This window comes from Oncorhynchus nerka, linkage group LG6 (assembly GCF_034236695.1).
Source record: "Oncorhynchus nerka isolate Pitt River linkage group LG6, Oner_Uvic_2.0, whole genome shotgun sequence".
Lineage (NCBI taxonomy): Eukaryota > Metazoa > Chordata > Actinopteri > Salmoniformes > Salmonidae > Oncorhynchus > Oncorhynchus nerka.
In genome coordinates, this window is record NC_088401.1 from 67347800 (window position 1) to 67366683 (window position 18884).

At 42.8% G+C, this 18884-nt stretch overlaps 3 protein-coding genes across 5 annotated transcripts; 2 read left to right on the plus strand and 1 right to left on the minus strand.

The window, feature by feature from the left end:
• The first annotated feature begins 380 nt into the window (after window positions 1–380).
• Window positions 381–1752, plus strand: timm8a (translocase of inner mitochondrial membrane 8 homolog A (yeast)). The gene is made up of 2 exons (XM_029662424.2): window positions 381–624; window positions 1014–1752. Exons 1-2 carry the CDS (start codon window positions 508–510, stop codon window positions 1173–1175), a joined length of 279 nt encoding a protein of 92 aa, XP_029518284.1. The 5' UTR covers window positions 381–507; the 3' UTR covers window positions 1176–1752.
• Window positions 1753–1808: 56 nt separating this feature from the next.
• On the minus strand, window positions 1809–6315 carry zgc:101583 (uncharacterized protein LOC494104 homolog). 3 transcript variants are annotated; one of them, XM_029662419.2, is made up of 6 exons: window positions 5981–6314; window positions 4923–5061; window positions 4722–4778; window positions 4233–4323; window positions 3815–3975; window positions 1809–3442 (listed from the first exon to the last, which is right to left on the minus strand). In XM_029662419.2, exons 2-6 carry the CDS (start codon window positions 5059–5061, stop codon window positions 2778–2780), a joined length of 1113 nt encoding a protein of 370 aa, XP_029518279.1. In that variant the 5' UTR covers window positions 5981–6314; the 3' UTR covers window positions 1809–2777. The 3 variants fall into 3 exon arrangements, with proteins under 3 accessions (XP_029518279.1, XP_029518280.1, XP_029518281.1); XM_029662420.2 differs by lacking the exon at window positions 5981–6314 and adding an exon at window positions 5702–5938; XM_029662421.2 differs by lacking the exon at window positions 4722–4778 and having other exon boundaries at window positions 5981–6315.
• A 2098-nt stretch (window positions 6316–8413) lies between these two features.
• Window positions 8414–18315, plus strand: mars2 (methionyl-tRNA synthetase 2, mitochondrial). Its single transcript, XM_029662417.2, has 3 exons — window positions 8414–9056; window positions 16334–16668; window positions 17057–18315. The coding sequence occupies exons 1-3, from the start codon at window positions 8762–8764 to the stop codon at window positions 18248–18250; spliced, it is 1824 nt and encodes a 607-aa protein (XP_029518277.1). The 5' UTR covers window positions 8414–8761; the 3' UTR covers window positions 18251–18315.
• Window positions 18316–18884: the final 569 nt, after the last annotated feature.

The following is an 18884-nucleotide window of genomic DNA, read 5'->3' on the forward strand; positions in this document are numbered from 1 at the left end:
ACTGCATTCAATAATACATACATACATACAATACATACATACATACATACATACATACATACATACATACATACGAGAGAGGCCTATCTGTTTCTGTAAGATTTCTTGTTTCTTTTCTATGTCTAGCCACTGAAATGTATAGTAAGAAGAAACACCCTTTATCAACTGAAAATGTAGCTATGTTCTTTCATTAAATGATTGAGAAAGAGCAGCAGCCTACCTTGCAGCGTCTGAGCCTCAGTATCTTAGAGAAACATATTGCATATAATGACAATATGGATAAAGTCGATAAAGCTTGATAACAAAAAAATGTTTTGGTGACTAGCATGTCCCCACATCCAATGGAATTTACTGTTCTTAGTGGCGCACTTTCTGATTGGTCCAGCACTCTTCCGTTTCCTGTGATGCGCAAGCCGATTCACACACGTGAAGGTCAGGAACTGCAGTCAATCGTTTACAATTATCAAATAATTGTAAATTTCTGTCTAATTTATAAGCGATTTGCGCATGAACATGGAAAACCAAGGAGCCACAGCAGACCCTCAGCTTCAGCAATTCATCGAAATCGAGTCCCAAAAACAAAGGTTTCAGCAGTTGGTCCATCAGATGACTGAAGTGTGTTGGGTAAGAAACGCTTCTGCAATGACAACTTGCTAGCTAGGTGAACTACTGTAACTAGCTACTTGAACATCTGGCGATCAAGTACATGAATGCATAAAAATGTACATAGTTTGCCAGTGAATTATTGGACATGTATGCTTTATTGTACTATCTAACTTGTAATGCCAGTATTTGTGGCTAAATGCAAACGTTTGCTGCATTAAGCTAACTAGCTACAATAACTACGCTCCTGAATTAAGCTCCTACACAATCAACCACCTGTAGGGTACTCGCCTAAAATAGTGTTTTAGATGTGAACAAATTACTCATGCACGATGCAATGTCTTCCACTCCATGCAATGACATGTGATCCAGCCAATGATTGAGCACCCGTCTACTCTGGTTCCTTACAGGAGAAATGCATGGACAAACCTGGGCCCAAGCTGGACTCCCGGACAGAGATCTGCTTTGTGAACTGTGTAGAGCGCTTCATTGACACAAGCCAATTCATCCTGAACAGACTCGAACAAACACAGAGGAGTAAGGGCTCCTTCTCAGAATCCATGTCTGAATAGTCTAGCAACATCCTCCACTGGATAGACTGACAAGGCGCTGAACAGCCAATCAAGTTGTTTTACAGCAATGCCAGCTTTCTATATGGTGCAATGAGAACACTGTCCAATAACCAGGTGGGGAAGAAACAAGTCGTTTTTGATAAGTGCCTCGTTTTTGCACCTTGTATCATGTCACCTAGCCAAGTCCTCTCTCACCTAGTGGGACATGAGATTAAGTGCAGTAGTAACAATTCTGGTTGGTAGCTAGCTAATATCTTCATATTGTTGGTGATGCTGAAACTGTGTAGTAAATTGAATGAGCCTGTTGCATGTCAATCATATCATGAAAACTGAGATGGGAGAACTTCATTAGTATGCTTTTAAAACAAGCTTACCCAGCTGTAGAGGTTGTCCTGGGGCAGAAACAAAGAGCCAAAAATCTGGGACATTCAATTTGACATTGCGTCGGAAAGCCACAAAAACTCACTGCATTCAGTACCAAGTCAGAGTGCGAACAATGTCTTGTTGGGAAAAGGGCACGATCTATGGCTGAAACAAGTGTTCCATTGTATATATGCAATAAACAAATCTTATTGCCTGCTTTGTCATCATTGGCATTTTGAATACAGTGTGGTCCAAGTATTAGGGTCTTGCTGTATAAAAAGGTAATTGTTTATTGACATACTAAAAGAATGAGCAGTATGTTGTAAATCAATGATTAAGAAATACATTCAGTTTGGCACGTGCAGTAGTAGGAATGTGTTTCAAAAGAGGCTATTTCAAAGTGCCTCAGTTAATACTGATGTTCATATACATGATCAATAAATTCAATTGAGGTATTACATTACAGTAACTTCACACTCAGATTGTGAATATTGAACAATCACTAACTTTGAAAGATGATTGAAGCAAGTACACAAAAGGTAAAAGCTGCATTGCCTTGACTCACAGTAGGTCTTGCATTTTTAAAGGAACATTAAAACAAAGGAATAAGACAGGCCTATCAATAAGTTACAGTTCAGTCAGTAAAAAAACAGAAGGCACTAGTCGGTTCATATCAAAACTAGTGGATCTGAACTAAAATCAATACATTCGATTATCACTGTCCATGATTAAATATTAAGTGTATGTACACCAGTTTTTTTTATACAGTAGAAACCATTCGGATTAAGGGGAAACCTGTAGGACTAATACTTTCAACCAGTTGAATGGTCTAGGCGTACCATGAAGTAAAATAAAATTCTGTTGGACTTTGCTAATCTCTAGACATACTGTACATTTGTCGGTATAGAAATGCAATGTGCTCACTGGATTGCAGTGCATGATAATTAGGCAAACAATCCTTCCAGTGGCTATTGCATTGTAAGACTATATTTAGTAAACATATTTTCCACTTGTCTACGCAGGTGGTTAAATATCAAATAAACAGAAATGTAAAACTGGCAATGGGAAATTGATCTCTAAACATTTGGCCTTCATGCTAAATAGGGGTTGGAGTCAATTCAGTTTTCGATTCAGGAAATTAGCTGAAATTCAATTAAGGAATTCAAAATTGCCTATTGTTTCAGAGTCATGAATTGAGCTTCAATCATACTGAATTAAAAACTGAATTGATCCCAAGTGCTAAGTGGTGACAAAGCTATTGTTCCTCCTCATTGAGCCCTCTGGCGAGTAGCTGCCCTTTGAGTTCCCCTCTCTGGCCAGCTTCCCCTCCCCTGGCCCCTCTGCCTGGCTCTCCTGGCTGGGCAGGGCCACGTAGGCCTGCTGGCCCCAAGGGGATCCATGAGGTCCCTTCCTCAGGTACAGTGGCAGCGAGTCCCAACTGAATGTGAGATCTTTAAATGCATGAAGGAGGAAGATACCCAGGATAATTGTGAGAAACCCACTGACTGTCCCCACAGCTCCGTCTGTGCTCATGCTCAGCCACTCCTTGAAGAGGATAGCTGAACATGCCATTACAGAGGTGGTGAAGAACACGTAATAGATGGGCGTGACGATGGACGTGTTATAAATGTCCAAGGCTTTATTGAGATAGCTGATCTGGATGCTGACGCAGATCACCAGGCAAATGAGTAGACACCAGAACAGGGGTTCCTTTAGGACAGCAGTGCCAGCGAACAGCTCCTTAATGCCGATGCCCAGGCCCTTGACGCAGGACACCGACAGGGAGCCAATCACGGAGCAGATCAGGATGTAAACCAGCACGTTTTTCTGGCCGTAGCGCGGGGCGACAAGGAAGATGAGGATCAAGCTGCTCGTCACGACAGACACGGCGAACACTATGAATCCTGGGAGACATCACAGTCGGAACATTTGAATGAGTACATTGTAAGAGCATGATACAATAGTTGAGATTCTTGCATTTTTACTTATTAACAAGCCAATGCTTTTTGGGATCAGTGGCTCTGAACAGCTGCTGAGTGATTCAGCATAGGTCAACATGTGAGACATTGGTATGACTGAAGTAATACGTTTCTCAACATGGTCAAAAACATTATCAGCGCATGCAAGGGGATTGGCCTAAAGGCACTGCACATATTTTTTTAACCTTAAAAAAATAATTTAAAAAAAATCACATAATGAGTAGTTATTTGGGATGCAAGATGATATTATAGAAAAGTGTTTGTGTATATCTGGATCCATGATGTCAGTTACAGTACCTGGGTCTTGGAGCTTCTCAGCCATGGCAGTAAGGGAGGCCACCTCCTCCTCCTGAGGGGCGTGGATGACCATGACAGTGGAACCCAGGATGCACAGCAAGCAGCCCATCTTCCCGTGAACATTCAACCGCTCATTCAGGAAGTATGAGGACAGCACAGCACTGCAGGCAAAATAAGTTTGTCTAGTCAAAATGAACAGATTTTTTTGCTGTAGCGATCTTCATTTTAATGGCATGCAATAAGGTCTGACTGACTTTAGGCCCAAATACGTGTCAGGAAAACATCCTAGAATCTCTTTGCAAATGGATTATTACATTTTGAAACAGAATGTCACCTCACGCTTATCTTAACAGTTCATGAGATGAGGGACTCAGTACCAATCAAAGCACAAGCTGAAGTTCAGTAATCAGCCATTTACCTCACAAGAACGCTCATTGCTCCCAGTGGTGTTACCAATGTGGCAGGGGCAAAAGCGTAAGCGGCAAAGTTAGCTGCTTCCCCAGCTCCCACTGAAACACAGAAACCAGCATTAGTATGCAACAATGACATGGGACAGACAATGCACATGGTACTGTAATTCTAAGCGGAGGTGAGTTTTGATAACTATGCTCTCATTCAGCCTACATGTGCAAATGTGATCTTCTGAGGAATGTGTACTTCAAAGATTTCAATACGACAATGTGGGTCGTTGCATCATCACAAAAGACTACCAGCAAAAATACCAAACCCACAACAGCCTCCCTTTCTCTTTGAAAACAAAGACCACAATGTTAACAGGGAAAGGTCAATGAGGACTGTTACTACAAGGTTTACCCTACTCTACCATATGCTAAAGTTCAGTAATGCTAAATTGGTATTCTAAAATAAAGAACCATTGTGATCAGGTGACAGATTTTTCTACACTTACTTGATATTAGTCCTGCCCACCATAGCCATTCCTTGAGGTAAGCATATCCCCCCTGACCTAATAAATACAAATATAATGTATGATCATACAGGGCCTACTATACTAATAATACAAGTGTTTAAAGTTTTATTCAGTAAGCATACTTTCAATTGCCCAACGTAGCTAAAGTTAAGATGAAGTTATGTATGATGGTGGTAATACCTGCTCGCATAAACCCTTTGCTGGACAATCGCAAAAGACCTTTCTTCTTAAGGATGAAGCTTCCTCCAATGAATATGCTCGAGCTCATGGCAAGAGAGAGGCCAATGTAGAAGTCAGTGCGGTTTGTTCCGATATCCATCTGAAAATCACCACCAGATTTGATAATAATGCAGAGTAGGTTTTGAAAGGTTCTGGGTGGCGGTTCTCTAACCATGTCTACTACTGTTAATGTCTATTAACCTAAACACCTAACTAACCCTAAAGACAATCAATATATTCGTTGTTCTATCCCGCAGCCTTGACACAACGGGTTTGAAATATAGCTGAGGAACCGGCTGGAGAAACGCAACCATTCTCAAATTTGTAGATGCAACTATGGATTAGATCATAGGCATATTTAGAAGCTATATAGTGTCTGGGTTTGTTAACAAAAACGTTACTTTTTACAAACGGTCTGAATTTAAACAAACATTGAGTTATGATAAACAGTAATATGCTCACGAGGAGCTATAAATGAGTCAAGGTGCAATGCCTATGGACATTCATTGAAATTACAGTAACGACCACATACTTAGTTTTTACAGTTCAATTCAGCGTGTTGACTTCAGCCTGAATATTTCCTTCAGCTGCTAGTCTTATTTTTGCCAGCTAGCTAGCTAACTTTCTAATCGCGTGACGATGTCTACTAACGTTACACATTTGATCAGATTTATGCGGTGAGGTAGTATTAGCAGCAATATCTCCTACCTGAATCATCTGAATAACGTTTTTTTGTTTACCTGTAACTACTAATTCTGAACAGAGGTCATAAGACGTAGCTGGTAACAATAACTTGACTGGCAAAGCAATGTAGCGGGGCTATTAGCCTAGCTAGCCAGCTACCTAACGTTAGCCAGCTAACTTTCGAAATAAGCAAGCCAGGCAGAAGAGAAAGGTTTCTACAACACATATTGGGCTGTATAGCGGACTTGTTATTCTATTTTCTTGTTTGCACACAACATTCACGTGAACACGAAAGGCTAGTATAGTACACATCCTAAAATGTACTTTGAGCTCACCTTTGCTTTCAACCCATTCGATCTGAAAAGAAGCAGCTGACTGCTGGAGTCCGCCCAGAATGGATACTGCACTTCCTCGTGCAGTGTCAGTGTCGAATATGTAATTTTATAGCAATATTTGTTTCATACCATATCTGGCCAACGTTTACGAACTCGCCACAATCATTTTTAATTTACATCAACTGACTTTATGAAACCCCAAATTAACAAGCAAATGGGAGTTTATGTGGGACATATCAGAGACAAAAATGGGCGAGTTCGTTTTACACGGGTCTGTTCTATTCGGGATCCTTGGTACATCCCTACGCCATTGAAGTTGACATTTAAAAATTGTTAAAGTAAGCGCTAGTTTCACAAGGGGTGCACGTTTTGTTTTTTGCTTTAACACTACACAGCTGATTCAAATGATCAAAGCGTGATGATTAGTTGATTATTTGAATCACCCCAGTGGCTGCACTGCAGGTGGAGATGGGTGACATGCCATTGTAGATTAGGAGACAGCAGTTGGCAATTCATTATTGGGTTAGCCTACAGGGACATGGGGTGTCTCATCCAACAAAAGGGATTTTACAGGCATGTTGGAAACATGACCGAAGACAGAACACAAACTTTGGGTGGGTAATACCCAGGTGAAAGAGATTGGACTGTATGGAAGGGAGTTTAGTCCAATGGTAGCTATTCCTGTAAATCCACCATGGCTACTCCGACCTCCAGTAGTTGATCTAGAAGTATTGGAGAGACTACAGACAGATAGCGAGGGTGTTGATCCATCTGATTTGTTTAAAGAGACTCACAATACTTTGTATCATGATTTTGTGGCCATTTACACAGATGGTTCAAAAGATCCAAGGACAGGGTGTACTAGGTCAGCATTTGTAGTGCAGGAATTTGGGGTGGAAGTCAGGAAACTTATTACAGATAATCTGGCTGTATTTAAAAAAATATATATATATATTTATTTAACTGGGCAAGTCAGTTATGAACAAATTCTTATTTACAATGACTGCCTAACCTGGAATTGTGTGCCGCCATATGGTACTCCCAATCATGGCCGGTTGTGATACAGCCTGGAGTCGCACCAGGGTCTGTAGTGACACCTCTAGCACGGAGATGCAGTGCTTTAGACCGCTGTGCCACGCGGGAGCCATCTACAGCAAAGCTGATTTCCATACTGTTGGCCTTGCAGTGGGTGGAGAAAGTCAAGCCAGACAGAGTAGTTATTTGCTCTGATTCATGTGCAGCGTTAATGAGTCTCCAGTCCTTTAGGTCATGTAGCAGACAACCTGCTTTGAGGTGCTACAAACCCATGGCAGGATTAGACAGATGGGAATACAGATAAGCTTTACTTGGGTCCCAGCCCATGTGGAGGGGACTGAGGCAGTTGACATACTGGCTAAACAAGCACTTAGAAGTGGGGATGTTGATGGTGCAGAGATGGCAGGCGCAGTTGAATAAGACAAGGGGATACTGGAAATTAGTTTAGAATACATAGATAACATATTCTAATGTTTTTTGTATCTTTTTTTTAAGCAATGGGGCTGGCAGGTAGGCTTTAGTTTCTTTCTGTCTCTGGCCCACACTCGTGCTAGGGCAGAAAATGAAATGTGCACCCCTTGGTGTCATGAGGACTGAGTTTGGAAAACCCTGGGTTAGGATAAGAACTAACCCTAGACTACAGCCTGTCGTTTCCAATGGGAGCAAATGAATCATAGTGGGCATAGTCAAGCACGAGCATTGGCGCGTTCTAGCATGTATTTGCATAGTTCAGTCCGGGAATATGAAGTTGCGCATGTGCAATAACTCAAATTCGCTCTGCACTCCTGAACAACGCGATTAAAATGTTTTTTAAAAACTTTGGCAAAGTGTGAAGTCTTACAAAACTTAGTGCACTCGGTTCAGAACTGTACGTTTGTTTATGTGTAACTGTAGTTTTTGTCGCACTGCTTTGCTTTATCTTGGCTAGGTCGCAGTTGTAAATGAGAACTTGTTCTCAACTGGCTTACATGGTTAAATAAATAAAACTCAGTTCCGGAAACTGTATTGAGATCAAATGTTTAATCGTTGAGAAAATGATCAGAATGTTGGCCAAAATCCATCTCGACCCATCTTCTCCCACTACCGGCCACTGGGCTTCCTCGCCACCATATTTGGTAGTGAGTGGAAACGCCAACCGGATGCTTCACATTTACGCATCCGTGGTTTCGTCCCAAGGATAACGCATAACATTCGTTTTACAAGGCCCGGTGCCTCGGGTGAGTGGATATTTTTTTAAACCATGGAATAGTTGAAAGTAAACAAAACCACGTTAAACCGGGGCACCGGGCCATGTAAAACGAATTGACCCAATGCCACGTGCGTCTTCCTGCTGATCGGATTGGTTGTTCCCTGTAGAAAGGGGTGGTATTAGTTTGTTGTGCACTGTGATTGGATTAATCCGAAATTACGTTTTAGCAAACGGAAGAAGATCTAACCTTGGCAGGGAAACAGACGTGGGTTTCATAAAGATATGTAAAGTGGAGTCCTTTACGGAATTATATTTATATAAAACAAACAATTACCAGGATTACTCAAAATACTAAACTGTTTTGACATTTCTGGTGTCGTTACTTTTCTCTACGACTCATGGGCTTTTAGAAATGAATTAACACCGGGTGAGGATATCACTGTTGCCATTTACAATGGACCGCAATATCAACGCTGAGTTGGTAACGTTTGTCATATGGTCCGTCATAACCTCACAGTCATAGTTTGTGGACGCTGTAAACAGTTGCCTATTGTCCCATGATGATGACGTACCTCTCCATTATCAGAAACTGTAAGGTTGCACAGAGATGGTCATTCAGCCATGCTACAAGATGTGCACTTTCTCCATCCCCATCATTCTGGAATTGCAAAAGGCTCATGGTGAGACGCCTGTGCACTGATATTCCGACAGGAGACCGGAACTATTATATCACCACCCCTATCTTCTATGTGAACGCTGCCCCTCATATTGGACACTTGTACTCGGCTGTTACTGCTGACTTCCTGCACAGATACAAGCTTCTACAGGGGTTCAACTCCAGGTTTGTCACAGGTGAGTGAAAACACATGCAAATCAATGTGGATTAATTGAGTCGATTTCCGCGCTTATAAACCCAGGGTCGTTACACTATTGTGGTAATATTGTAGTTGCCCTTGTTTATAAGCGTGAAGTGAAATATCCCTATTGAAGCATTGGTTAACACGCTTACCTAGCCCATCCTCGAAGGGCAGACCCAGGGTGGTGAGGGTATGCAACAACACCTCCGCTACACTGATCCTCAACACAGGGCCCGCCATGGGTTTGTCCCCAGCCCCCTCCTGTACTCCCTGTTTACCTATGACTGCGTGGCTACACACGACTCCAACTCAATCATCAAGTTTACTGATGACATGACAGTGGTAGGCCTGATTATCAACAATGACGAACCTACAGGGAGGAGGTTAGAGCCGTGGCGGAGTCATGCCAGAAAAATAACCTATTCCTTAACGTAAAAAAAACAAAGGAGCTGATTGTGGTCTACAGGAGACAGAGCGGGAGCATGCCCTCATCCGCATGGGAGTCAAAAGCTTTACAGCACTGTGTCACATGTAACATTATAGATTCCGTCCCTCTCCCGTCCCTACCTGGGCTCGAACCAGGGACCCTCTGCACACATCAACAACTGCCTCCCACGAAGCATCGTTACCCATCGCTCCACAAAAGCTGCAGCCCTTGCAGAGCAAGAGGAACAACTACTTCGAGATCTCAGAGCGAGTGACGTCACTGATTGAAACGGTATTAGAGAGCACCCCACTTACTAACTAGCTAGCCATTTCACATCGGTTACACACAGGAAGGCCAAGAAATCATCAAGGATCTCAGCCACCTGAGTCACGGTCTGTTCACTCTGCTACCATCTAGCAGACTGAGACAGTACAGGTGCATCAAAGCCGGGACAGACTGAAAAACAGCTTCTTTCGATCCCCAGGTCTCTATCAGACTGTTGAACAGCCATCATGCCACCTCCTGTAGTAGGAGACAGAGACTCACCTACACCTTACACACAGACACACCTTACACACACACACTGACTGGCTGACTCACTCAGTCACTCAGTCACTCAGTCACTCACTCACTCAGTCACTCACTCAGTCACTCACTCACTCACTCACTCACTCACTCACTCACTCACTCACTCATATACAGTGGGGCAAAAAAGTATTTAGTCAGCCACCAATTGTGCAAGTTCTCCCACTTAAAAAGATGAGGCCTGTAATTTTCATCGTAGGTACAGTTCAACTATGACAGACAAAATGAGGGAAAAAAATCCAGAAAATCACATTGTAGGATTTTTAATGAATTTACTTGCACATTTTGGTGGAAAATAAGTATTTGGTCAATAACAAAAGTTTCTCAATACTTTGTGATATACCCTTTGTTGGCAATGACAGAGGTCAAACGTTTTGGCCATAATGACCATAGTTTGGCCATAATGACCATCGTTATGTTTGGAGGGGAAAAGGGGAGGCTTGCAAGCCAAAGAACACCATCCCAACTGTGAAGATTTTTTTTTGTGCAAAATTTCTAAATGACATCAGTTTAACCGATTTGTAAGGAAATAGAAAGCTGTGAAAATGACCCAACATGTTTCTGTTAACATTTCAGTTCGAATGCATATTTTATGTGGTTGAAATACCGTCCGCTTTTATGATGCTGATAAAAATGGAACCTCTACAGACTGTGCATTTTGCGTTCTCTCAAAATGCTTGAAGAAATCATATTTCTTCACTCCTGTTCCCTAGTCAAAATGTACATTTGGTGTATAATTTTACAGCAAGAAATGTTTTTAATCCTGCAGGAGTTAATATTAAGACTATGAGAGAGGTTATAGACATAGTCAGTGTCCAGATTTCAGTGTCCATTTAACCCTAAACTCAGACATGATCCTTTTTGAGACAGTGGATCAAGGTTGACTTTTTCTGCCCATTCCCAAAAAGCGATTGGCATGTAAGATATTTGGCGTGCATAAAGTTAGGCCCAAACCTTAACACTTTGGTAACACCTTGCATTTTGGTACACCAGAAGTACAGTGCATTCGGAAAGTATTCAGTCCCCTTGACATTTTGTTACGTTACAGCCTTATTCTAAAATGTATTACATATTTTTTTCCCTCAATCTACACACAATACCCCATAATGACAAAGTGTAAAACAGGTTATTAAAAATGTTTGCAAATATATTACAAATACAAAAACTGATATCACATTTACATAAATATTCAGTGAGAATCAAAATTGAGCTCAGGTGCATCCTGTTTCCATTGATCATACTTGAGATGTTTCTACAACTTGATTGGAGTCTACCTGTGGTAAATTCAATTGATTGGATATGATTTTTATTTAAACATGATTTAACCAGGTAGGCCAGTTGATAACAAGTTCTCATTTACAACTGCGACCTGGCCAAGATAAAGCAAAGCAGTGCGACAAAAACAACAGAGTTACACATAAGCAAACATACAGTTAATAACACAATAGAAAATAAAAATATAAACATAAATGTACAGTGTGTGCAAATGTAGGGAGGTAGGCAATAAATAGGCTATAGAGGAGAAATAATTACAATTTAACATTAATACTGGAGTAATAGAAGTGCAGATGATGATGTGTAAGTAGAGATACTGGGGTGCAAGAGAGTAAGTAATACAATGGGGATGAGGTCGTTGGGTGGCTATTTACAGATTGGCTGTGTACAGGTACAGTGATCTGTGAGCTGCTCTGACAGCTGATGCTTAAAGTTAGAGGGAGATATGAGTCTCCAGCTTCAGTGATTTTTGCAATTCGTTCCAGTCATTGGCAGCAGAGAACTGGAAGGAAAGGCGGCCAAAGGAAGTGTTTGCTTTGGGGATGCCCAGTGCAATATACCTGCTGGAGCACGTGTTACTGGTCGGTGTTGCTCTGGTGACCAGTGACCTGAGAGAAGGCAGGGCTTTACCTAGCAAAGACTTATAGATGACCTGGAGCCAGTGGGTTTGGCGATGAATATGTAGTGAGGCCAGCCAACGAGAGCATACAGGTCGCAGTGGTGGGTAGTATATGGGGCTTTGGTGACAAAACAGGTGGCACTGTGATAGACTACATCCAGTTTGCTGAGTAGAGTGTTGGGTGCTATTTTGTAAATGACATCGCCACCAGTCAAGGATCGGTAGGATAGTCAATTTTACGAGGGTATGTTTGGCAGCATGAGTGAAGGATACTTTGTTGCGAAATGGGAAGCCGATTCTAGATTTAAGGTTGGATTGGAGTTGCTTAATAATGTGAGTCTGGAAGGAGAGTTTACAGTCTAACCAGCACCTAGGTATTTGTAGTTGTCCACATATTCTAGGTCAAAACCGTCTAGAGTAGTGATGCTAGTCGGGCGGGAGGGTGCGGGCAGCAATTGGTTGAAGAGCATGCAATTAGTTTTACAAGCATTTAAAAGCAGTTGGAGGCCACAGAATGAGTGTTGTATGGCGTTGAAGCTCATTTGGAGGTTTGTTAGCACAGTGTCCAAAGAAGGGCCAGATGTATACAGAATGGTGTCGTCTGCGTAGAGGTGGGTCAGAGAATCACCCGCAAGAGCGACATCATTGAAATATATACATACACACAGAGAGAGAGAGAAAATATTCGGCCCAAGAGGCCTTCCGATTTGACACACTTAACTCTATCTGAGAAGTAGTTGGTGAACCAGGCGAGGCAGTCATTTGAGAAGCTAAGGCTATTGAGTCTGCCGATAGGAATACAGTGATTGACAGTGTCAAAAGCCTTGGCCAGGTTGATGAAGACGGCTGCACAGTACTGTCTTTTATCGATGGCAGTTATGATATCGTTTAGGACCTTGAGCGTGGCTGAGGTGCACCCATGACCAGCTCGGAAACCAGATTGCATAGTGGATAAGGTACGGTAGGATTCAAAATGGTCGGTGATCTGTTTGTTAACTTGGCTTTCAAAGATTTTAGAAAGGCAGGGCAGGATGCATATAGCAGTTTGGGTCTAGAGTGTCACCTCCTTTGAAGAGAGGGATGACCGCGGCAGCTTTCCGTTCTTTGGGGATCTCGGACAATACGAAAGAGTGGTTGAACAGGCTAGTAATAGGGGTTGCAACAATTGCGGCGGATAATTTTAGAAAGAGAGAGTCCAGATTGTCCAGCCCAGCTGATTTCTGGGGATCCAGATTTTGCAGCTCTTTCGGGAACATCAGCTATTTGGGTGAAGGAAAAGCGGGGGGGGCTTGGGCAAGTTGCTGTGGGGGTGCTGAGATGTTGGCCGGGATAGGGGTAACCAGCTGGGAAGCATGGCCAGCCGTAGAAAAATGCTTGTTGAAATTATCGATTATTGTAGATTTACCGGTGGTGACAGTGTTTCCTATCCTCAGTGCAGTGGGCAGCTGGGAGGAGGTGCTCTTATTCGCCATGGACTTCAGTGTTCCAAAACCTTTTGGAATTCCTGCTACAGGAAGCAAATTTCTGTTTGAAATAGCTAGCCTTAGCTTTCCTAACTGACTGAGTATATTTGGAAAGGAACACACCTGTCTATATAAGGTCCCACAGTTGGCAGTGCATGTCAGAGCAAAAACCAAACCATGAGGTCGACGGGATTGTCCGTAGAGCTCCGAGACAGGATTGTGTCTGTACAGATTTGGGGAAGGGTGCCAAAAAAATTCTGCAGCATTGAAGGTCCCCAAGAACACAGTGGCCTCCATCATGCTTAAATGGAAGAAGTTTGGAATCGCCAAGACTCTTCCTAGAGATCAGGGAGGTGACTGATCCTGATGGTCACTCTGACAGAGCTTTAGAGTTCCACTGTGGAGATGGGAGAACCTTCTCTGCAGCACTCCACCCATCAGGTTTTTATGGTAGAGTGGCCAGACGGAAGCCACTCCTCAGTAAAAGGCACATGACAGCCTGCTTGGAGTTTGCCAAAAGGCACCTAAAGGACTCAGACCATGAGAAACAAGATTCTCTGGTCTGATGAAACCAAGATTAAACTCTTTGGCCTGAATGCCAAGCGTTACATCTGGAGAAAACCTGGCACCATCCCTACGGTGAAGCGTGGTGGTGGCAACATGCTATGGAGGTTTTTCAGTGGCAGGTACTGGGAGACTAGTCAGGATCGAAGGAAAGATGAACACAGCCAAGTATAGAGAGATCCCTGATGAAAACCTGCTCCGGAGCGCTCAGGACCTCAGACTAGGTTGAAGGTTCACCTTACAACAGGCCAATGACCCTAAGGACACAGCCAAGACAACGCAGGAGTGGCTTCGGGACAAGTCTCTGAATGTCCTTGAGTGGCCCAGCCAGAGCCCGGACTTGAACCCTATCGAACATCTCTGGAGACCTGAATATAGCTGTTCAATGACACTCCACATCCAACCTGACAGAGCTTGAGAGGATATGCAGAGAAGAATGGGAGAAACTCCCCAAATACAGGTGTGCCAAGCTTGTAGCGTCATACCCAAGAAGACTTGAGGCTGGAATCGCTGCCAAAAGTGCTGAGTAAAGGGTCTGAATATGTGATATCATCTAAAAAAACTATTTTTGCCTTGTCATATTGGGGTATTGTGTGTGTAGGTTGTTGGGGGGGAAAAACAATTTAACCTGTTTTAGAATAAGGCTGTAACGTAACAAAATGTGAAAAGAGTCAAGGTGTCTGAGAACTTTCCGAATGCACTGTGCATTCATTTCCAATGGAACGATGTCTTTGCCTTGCAGCGCGTTCTATGTGGTGCATTCATTGGATTTATTGTGTATGCGTCAAACTGTCTGTAGACGGCTTGACAGAAATAGTAGCAAAAGGTGAATGTTGAACTTGTGTTACACACATCCAGATGAACGCATAAACCTCATTCACATTACCCATAAGCACTCTGTTACGTTGCGGCGGATTACATGCATTTCAATGGAGAATAAAGTTAAAGAAACAAGTTGAGGTAGAAGTAACTAAACAAAACATGTTTTATTATCACCTGAAACTATATATTTATCCTGTTTTGAATGAAAAAGTCATTTTTGCAATCTCCCAAAATGACTGCAATCTCTGACAGGAGACAGGCTCTCCTCCATCTTGTGTTACAAACACAACACTTGTCAGTTCAGTAGTGGGGCGAGACTCCAGTGAAGACGGCAAAAGGAAATGTCTCCTAGTGGTCATATCACGCAATAGGATTTCACGTGGAATTTTATAAAAAGGTCTTATCGTTTTTTATGGAAAGCTGATTTTAAAAAATGGCAGTTTAAACATTGACAAAATTGTCTATTTGTCACGTCCCTACATTTTTCCAAAACTACCTACACAGAAATTCTCTGTTCGGGCACACAAAACATTTTTTTGAGGCAAGCCGAAGTCTCCGCCCACTCGTCGGTGATTGGTTAACAGTAGGGATTCTTCAATGAAGTGCCTGTTGTTATTCAACGAGAGATGAGTTGTTCTCGTGTACATATTTTCACTTGAGAAATACTGCACCAAACATCCAAGTCAGATGCAAAAACATCAATTCATGACATTTCTTGAGTTATCCTAGATTAATTCAGCCTACAGTGTCTCAAAATTGACCAACACAGTACTATTGTTGCTTTTTTTTCTTGTTTTTCAAGCGAAGGTCTTTTAAGAGAGTATGTGAGCACTCATTAGGCTAGCTGAGCTCTGTTACTGAAGCATGCTTACTCACTTATGCCAAAATAATGAAGTAAAAACCTCAATGTAACCTATAGAAATTATACATTCATACATTTTATTTTTCTATATATATATATTTTTTTTTCAATCTGACTGCAACCCACCCGCCCTTCATCCACACAATATTTCATGACCCAAAACCCACCCACTCATCACAAATGCACAGACACACAGCCAATGCTGCAGTCCCACGTATATAGAGACATTGAACACGGGACTGTTTCTTTTATACTGTATTCTTCACTTACCTCATTCTGATATCTACTACTGTACATTGCTATTAGTTATTGTTATACACTGGATTCTCAACATAGCTCACTAATATCTACTGCTGTACATATCATTCTAGGTATGTCTTGTTGGTGTATATACGCATAGATTGTTTCAGTAATCCAATTGTAATGTTATTTGGGTTGTTAACTGTATTCGTTCTGACATTTGTGATTTATTGTCTAGTTTGTGTACTTGTTTGACATTTTGCCTCACTGTTAGGAGCTAGTAACACACGCATTTCGCTGTAACGGCTATAACATCTGCTAAACTGTCATTTGATTTACCTTGGGGACAGGCGACCCGAGTTTCGAGACTCACCCCCTTCATTCATAATATCTAAATAACATCTTTGCATTTCAGGTACAGATGAGCACGGACTCAAAATCCAACAGGCTGCCAATGCTGCCGGACAGGATCCTCTAAGTTTCTGCACTAAAGTATCTGAGAGATTCAAATACCTCTTCAAGAGCTGTCATATCTCATACACTGACTACATCCGTACCACTGAGGAGAGACACCGCTGTGCAGTGGAGCACTTCTGGACCGTGCTTCAGAGTAAAGGCTTCATCTATAAGGGGAATTATGAAGGCTGGTACTCCACGCAGGACGAGAGCTTCCTCATGCCATCGCAGGTGGGAGATGCCAAGGATTCATCAGGGAAGGAGATCAAGATCTCTCTGGAGAGCGGCCACGAGGTAGGCTAAAGGATGACTTCATAAATAGTTGTTGCTCGCATCATAACAAGGTTTACTACTACATCTCATTGATTCATGTCATTTACTGAGTGTTGTTCCTTGGTATGGCCATGTAACGCTTCTCTTTCTAGCATAAGAAATGTAATAACGATTAGGAAGGTGAGATAAAATGTAGAAGGTGTCTGTATTCAAAACGTGATGTTTCTGAAGTAACACCTACACAATCTGAAAGAGAACAGGAAAAATCATATCCATCGTGTCAGATAAATTCAGGTCCAGTTACTCAAGCAGGTTTGAATTATAAAAATAAAAAAATGTTATTTACTACTCTACTGCTCTTTTATACATTGTTTTTCTCATCAAATAAAATCTGGTTTGTCTTTTGCAGGTGGAGTGGATGAAGGAGGAGAACTACATGTTCCGTCTGTCTGAGTTCCGGTCTCGGCTGCAGGAGTGGCTGGAGGGGAACCCCAGAGCAGTGCAGCCAGAACGGTTCCACCGCGCCGTTCTCCAGTGGCTCCAGGAGGACCTCCCAGACCTCTCTGTCTCCCGCCAGAGAAGCCGCCTCCAGTGGGGCATTCCAGTTCCTGGTGACCTCGACCAGACAATCTACGTGTGGTTAGACGCCCTGGTCAACTACCTCACAGTGGCTGGTTACCCGGACTCACACTCTCAATGGTGGAGGGCTGCTCATCATGTCGTGGGAAAGGACATTCTCAAATTCCATGCCATCTATTGGCCGGCATTCCTACTGGCTGCTGACTTGCCCCTCCCACAGACCATACATGTGCACTCTCATTGGACAGTGGGAGGGAAGAAAATGTCTAAAAGCTTGGGGAATGTGGTGGACCCCCTGGAGAGGTCTCAAAGGTTCACCGTAGACGGTATGAGGTACTTCCTCCTGCGCCAGGGGGTCCCAGACACAGACTGCGACTATGACGATGATAAAGTGGTCAAACTGCTCAATGCCGAGCTGACAGACTCGCTGGGTGGCCTTCTAAACCGCTGCACTGCTCCCTCTCTCAACCCAGCTCAGGTCTACCCCCACTTCTGCTCTGACTCCTTCCCCAGTCAAGGGACTGTAGCACATAAGGGGAGGGCTGTGGATGAAGATTATCACATGCTGGATGCTGTACGTGCACTACCAGCTGTGGTGGAGCAGCACTACAATAGTGTGCAAGTGTACAAAGCTCTGGAGGCCATTAACCGGTGCGTGAGGCAGACCAACGGCTTTGTCCAGCGGCACACACCATGGAAGTTGGGCAGTGGGGATGGGATGGACCAGCTGTGGCTGGACACCATCCTCCACGTGTCCCTAGAGTGTCTGAGGATGTATGGGACACTCCTACAGCCCATAGTGCCAGAGATAGCAGACAAACTTCTGTCCAGGCTGGGGGTGAAGCCAGAGGAGAAGAGCTGGGCTGCTCTGGACTTCCTGGTTAAATATCAGGGAAAGGACTGCCCCTTTGAGGGCAGAGCACTGGGTCCTGACACTGGAGTCCTGTTTAATCGTCTGGAGAGGCCAAATGCAGAGAAGGGAAAGCCCAAGAAGGCTAAGAAAGCCACTAAAGTGAAATCATAAACATGGAAATTCTATGTTTTCTGTCCATGTAAAATGAGTTGAAATAAATTAGATTAAATATGTCATTAGTGTAATGCATTATTTTTCCTGTCTGTTTGAGCTGTCCTAACTGCTGCTTTTGTTTACAATTGATCATTATTATATTCAAATCGTGTTAAACATTTTTCATTTGAAGTAGTTTTATCAAATCAAGTTGCCATTTGTAGGTACAGAACTAACACTACTTTAAAAAGTTGGAAGTGTTCCATATTATTATTTTCTCTCCCACCTCCCATATAAAGACCATACAAGTTCAGTACTTTTATTTTACCTTTATTTAACTAGGCAAGTCAGTTAAGAACAAATTCTTATTTTCAATGACTGCCTAGGAACAGTGGGTTAACTGCCTGTTCAGGGGCAGAACGACAGGTCGGGGGTTTGAACTTGCAACCTTCCGGTTACTAGTCCAACGCTCTAACCACTAGGCTACCCTGCCGTCCTCTAACACATTTCCTTTCACTGTTATCTTCTCTTTAGAATGACCATCAGCTGAGAGGTTAAAGTTCAATCTGAGTGACAGGAGAGATGACCAATGGGCCAGAGTTTTCACCACCATGATAACCTGGGTAGAGAAATGGATAGAGTTTCTCAGTGA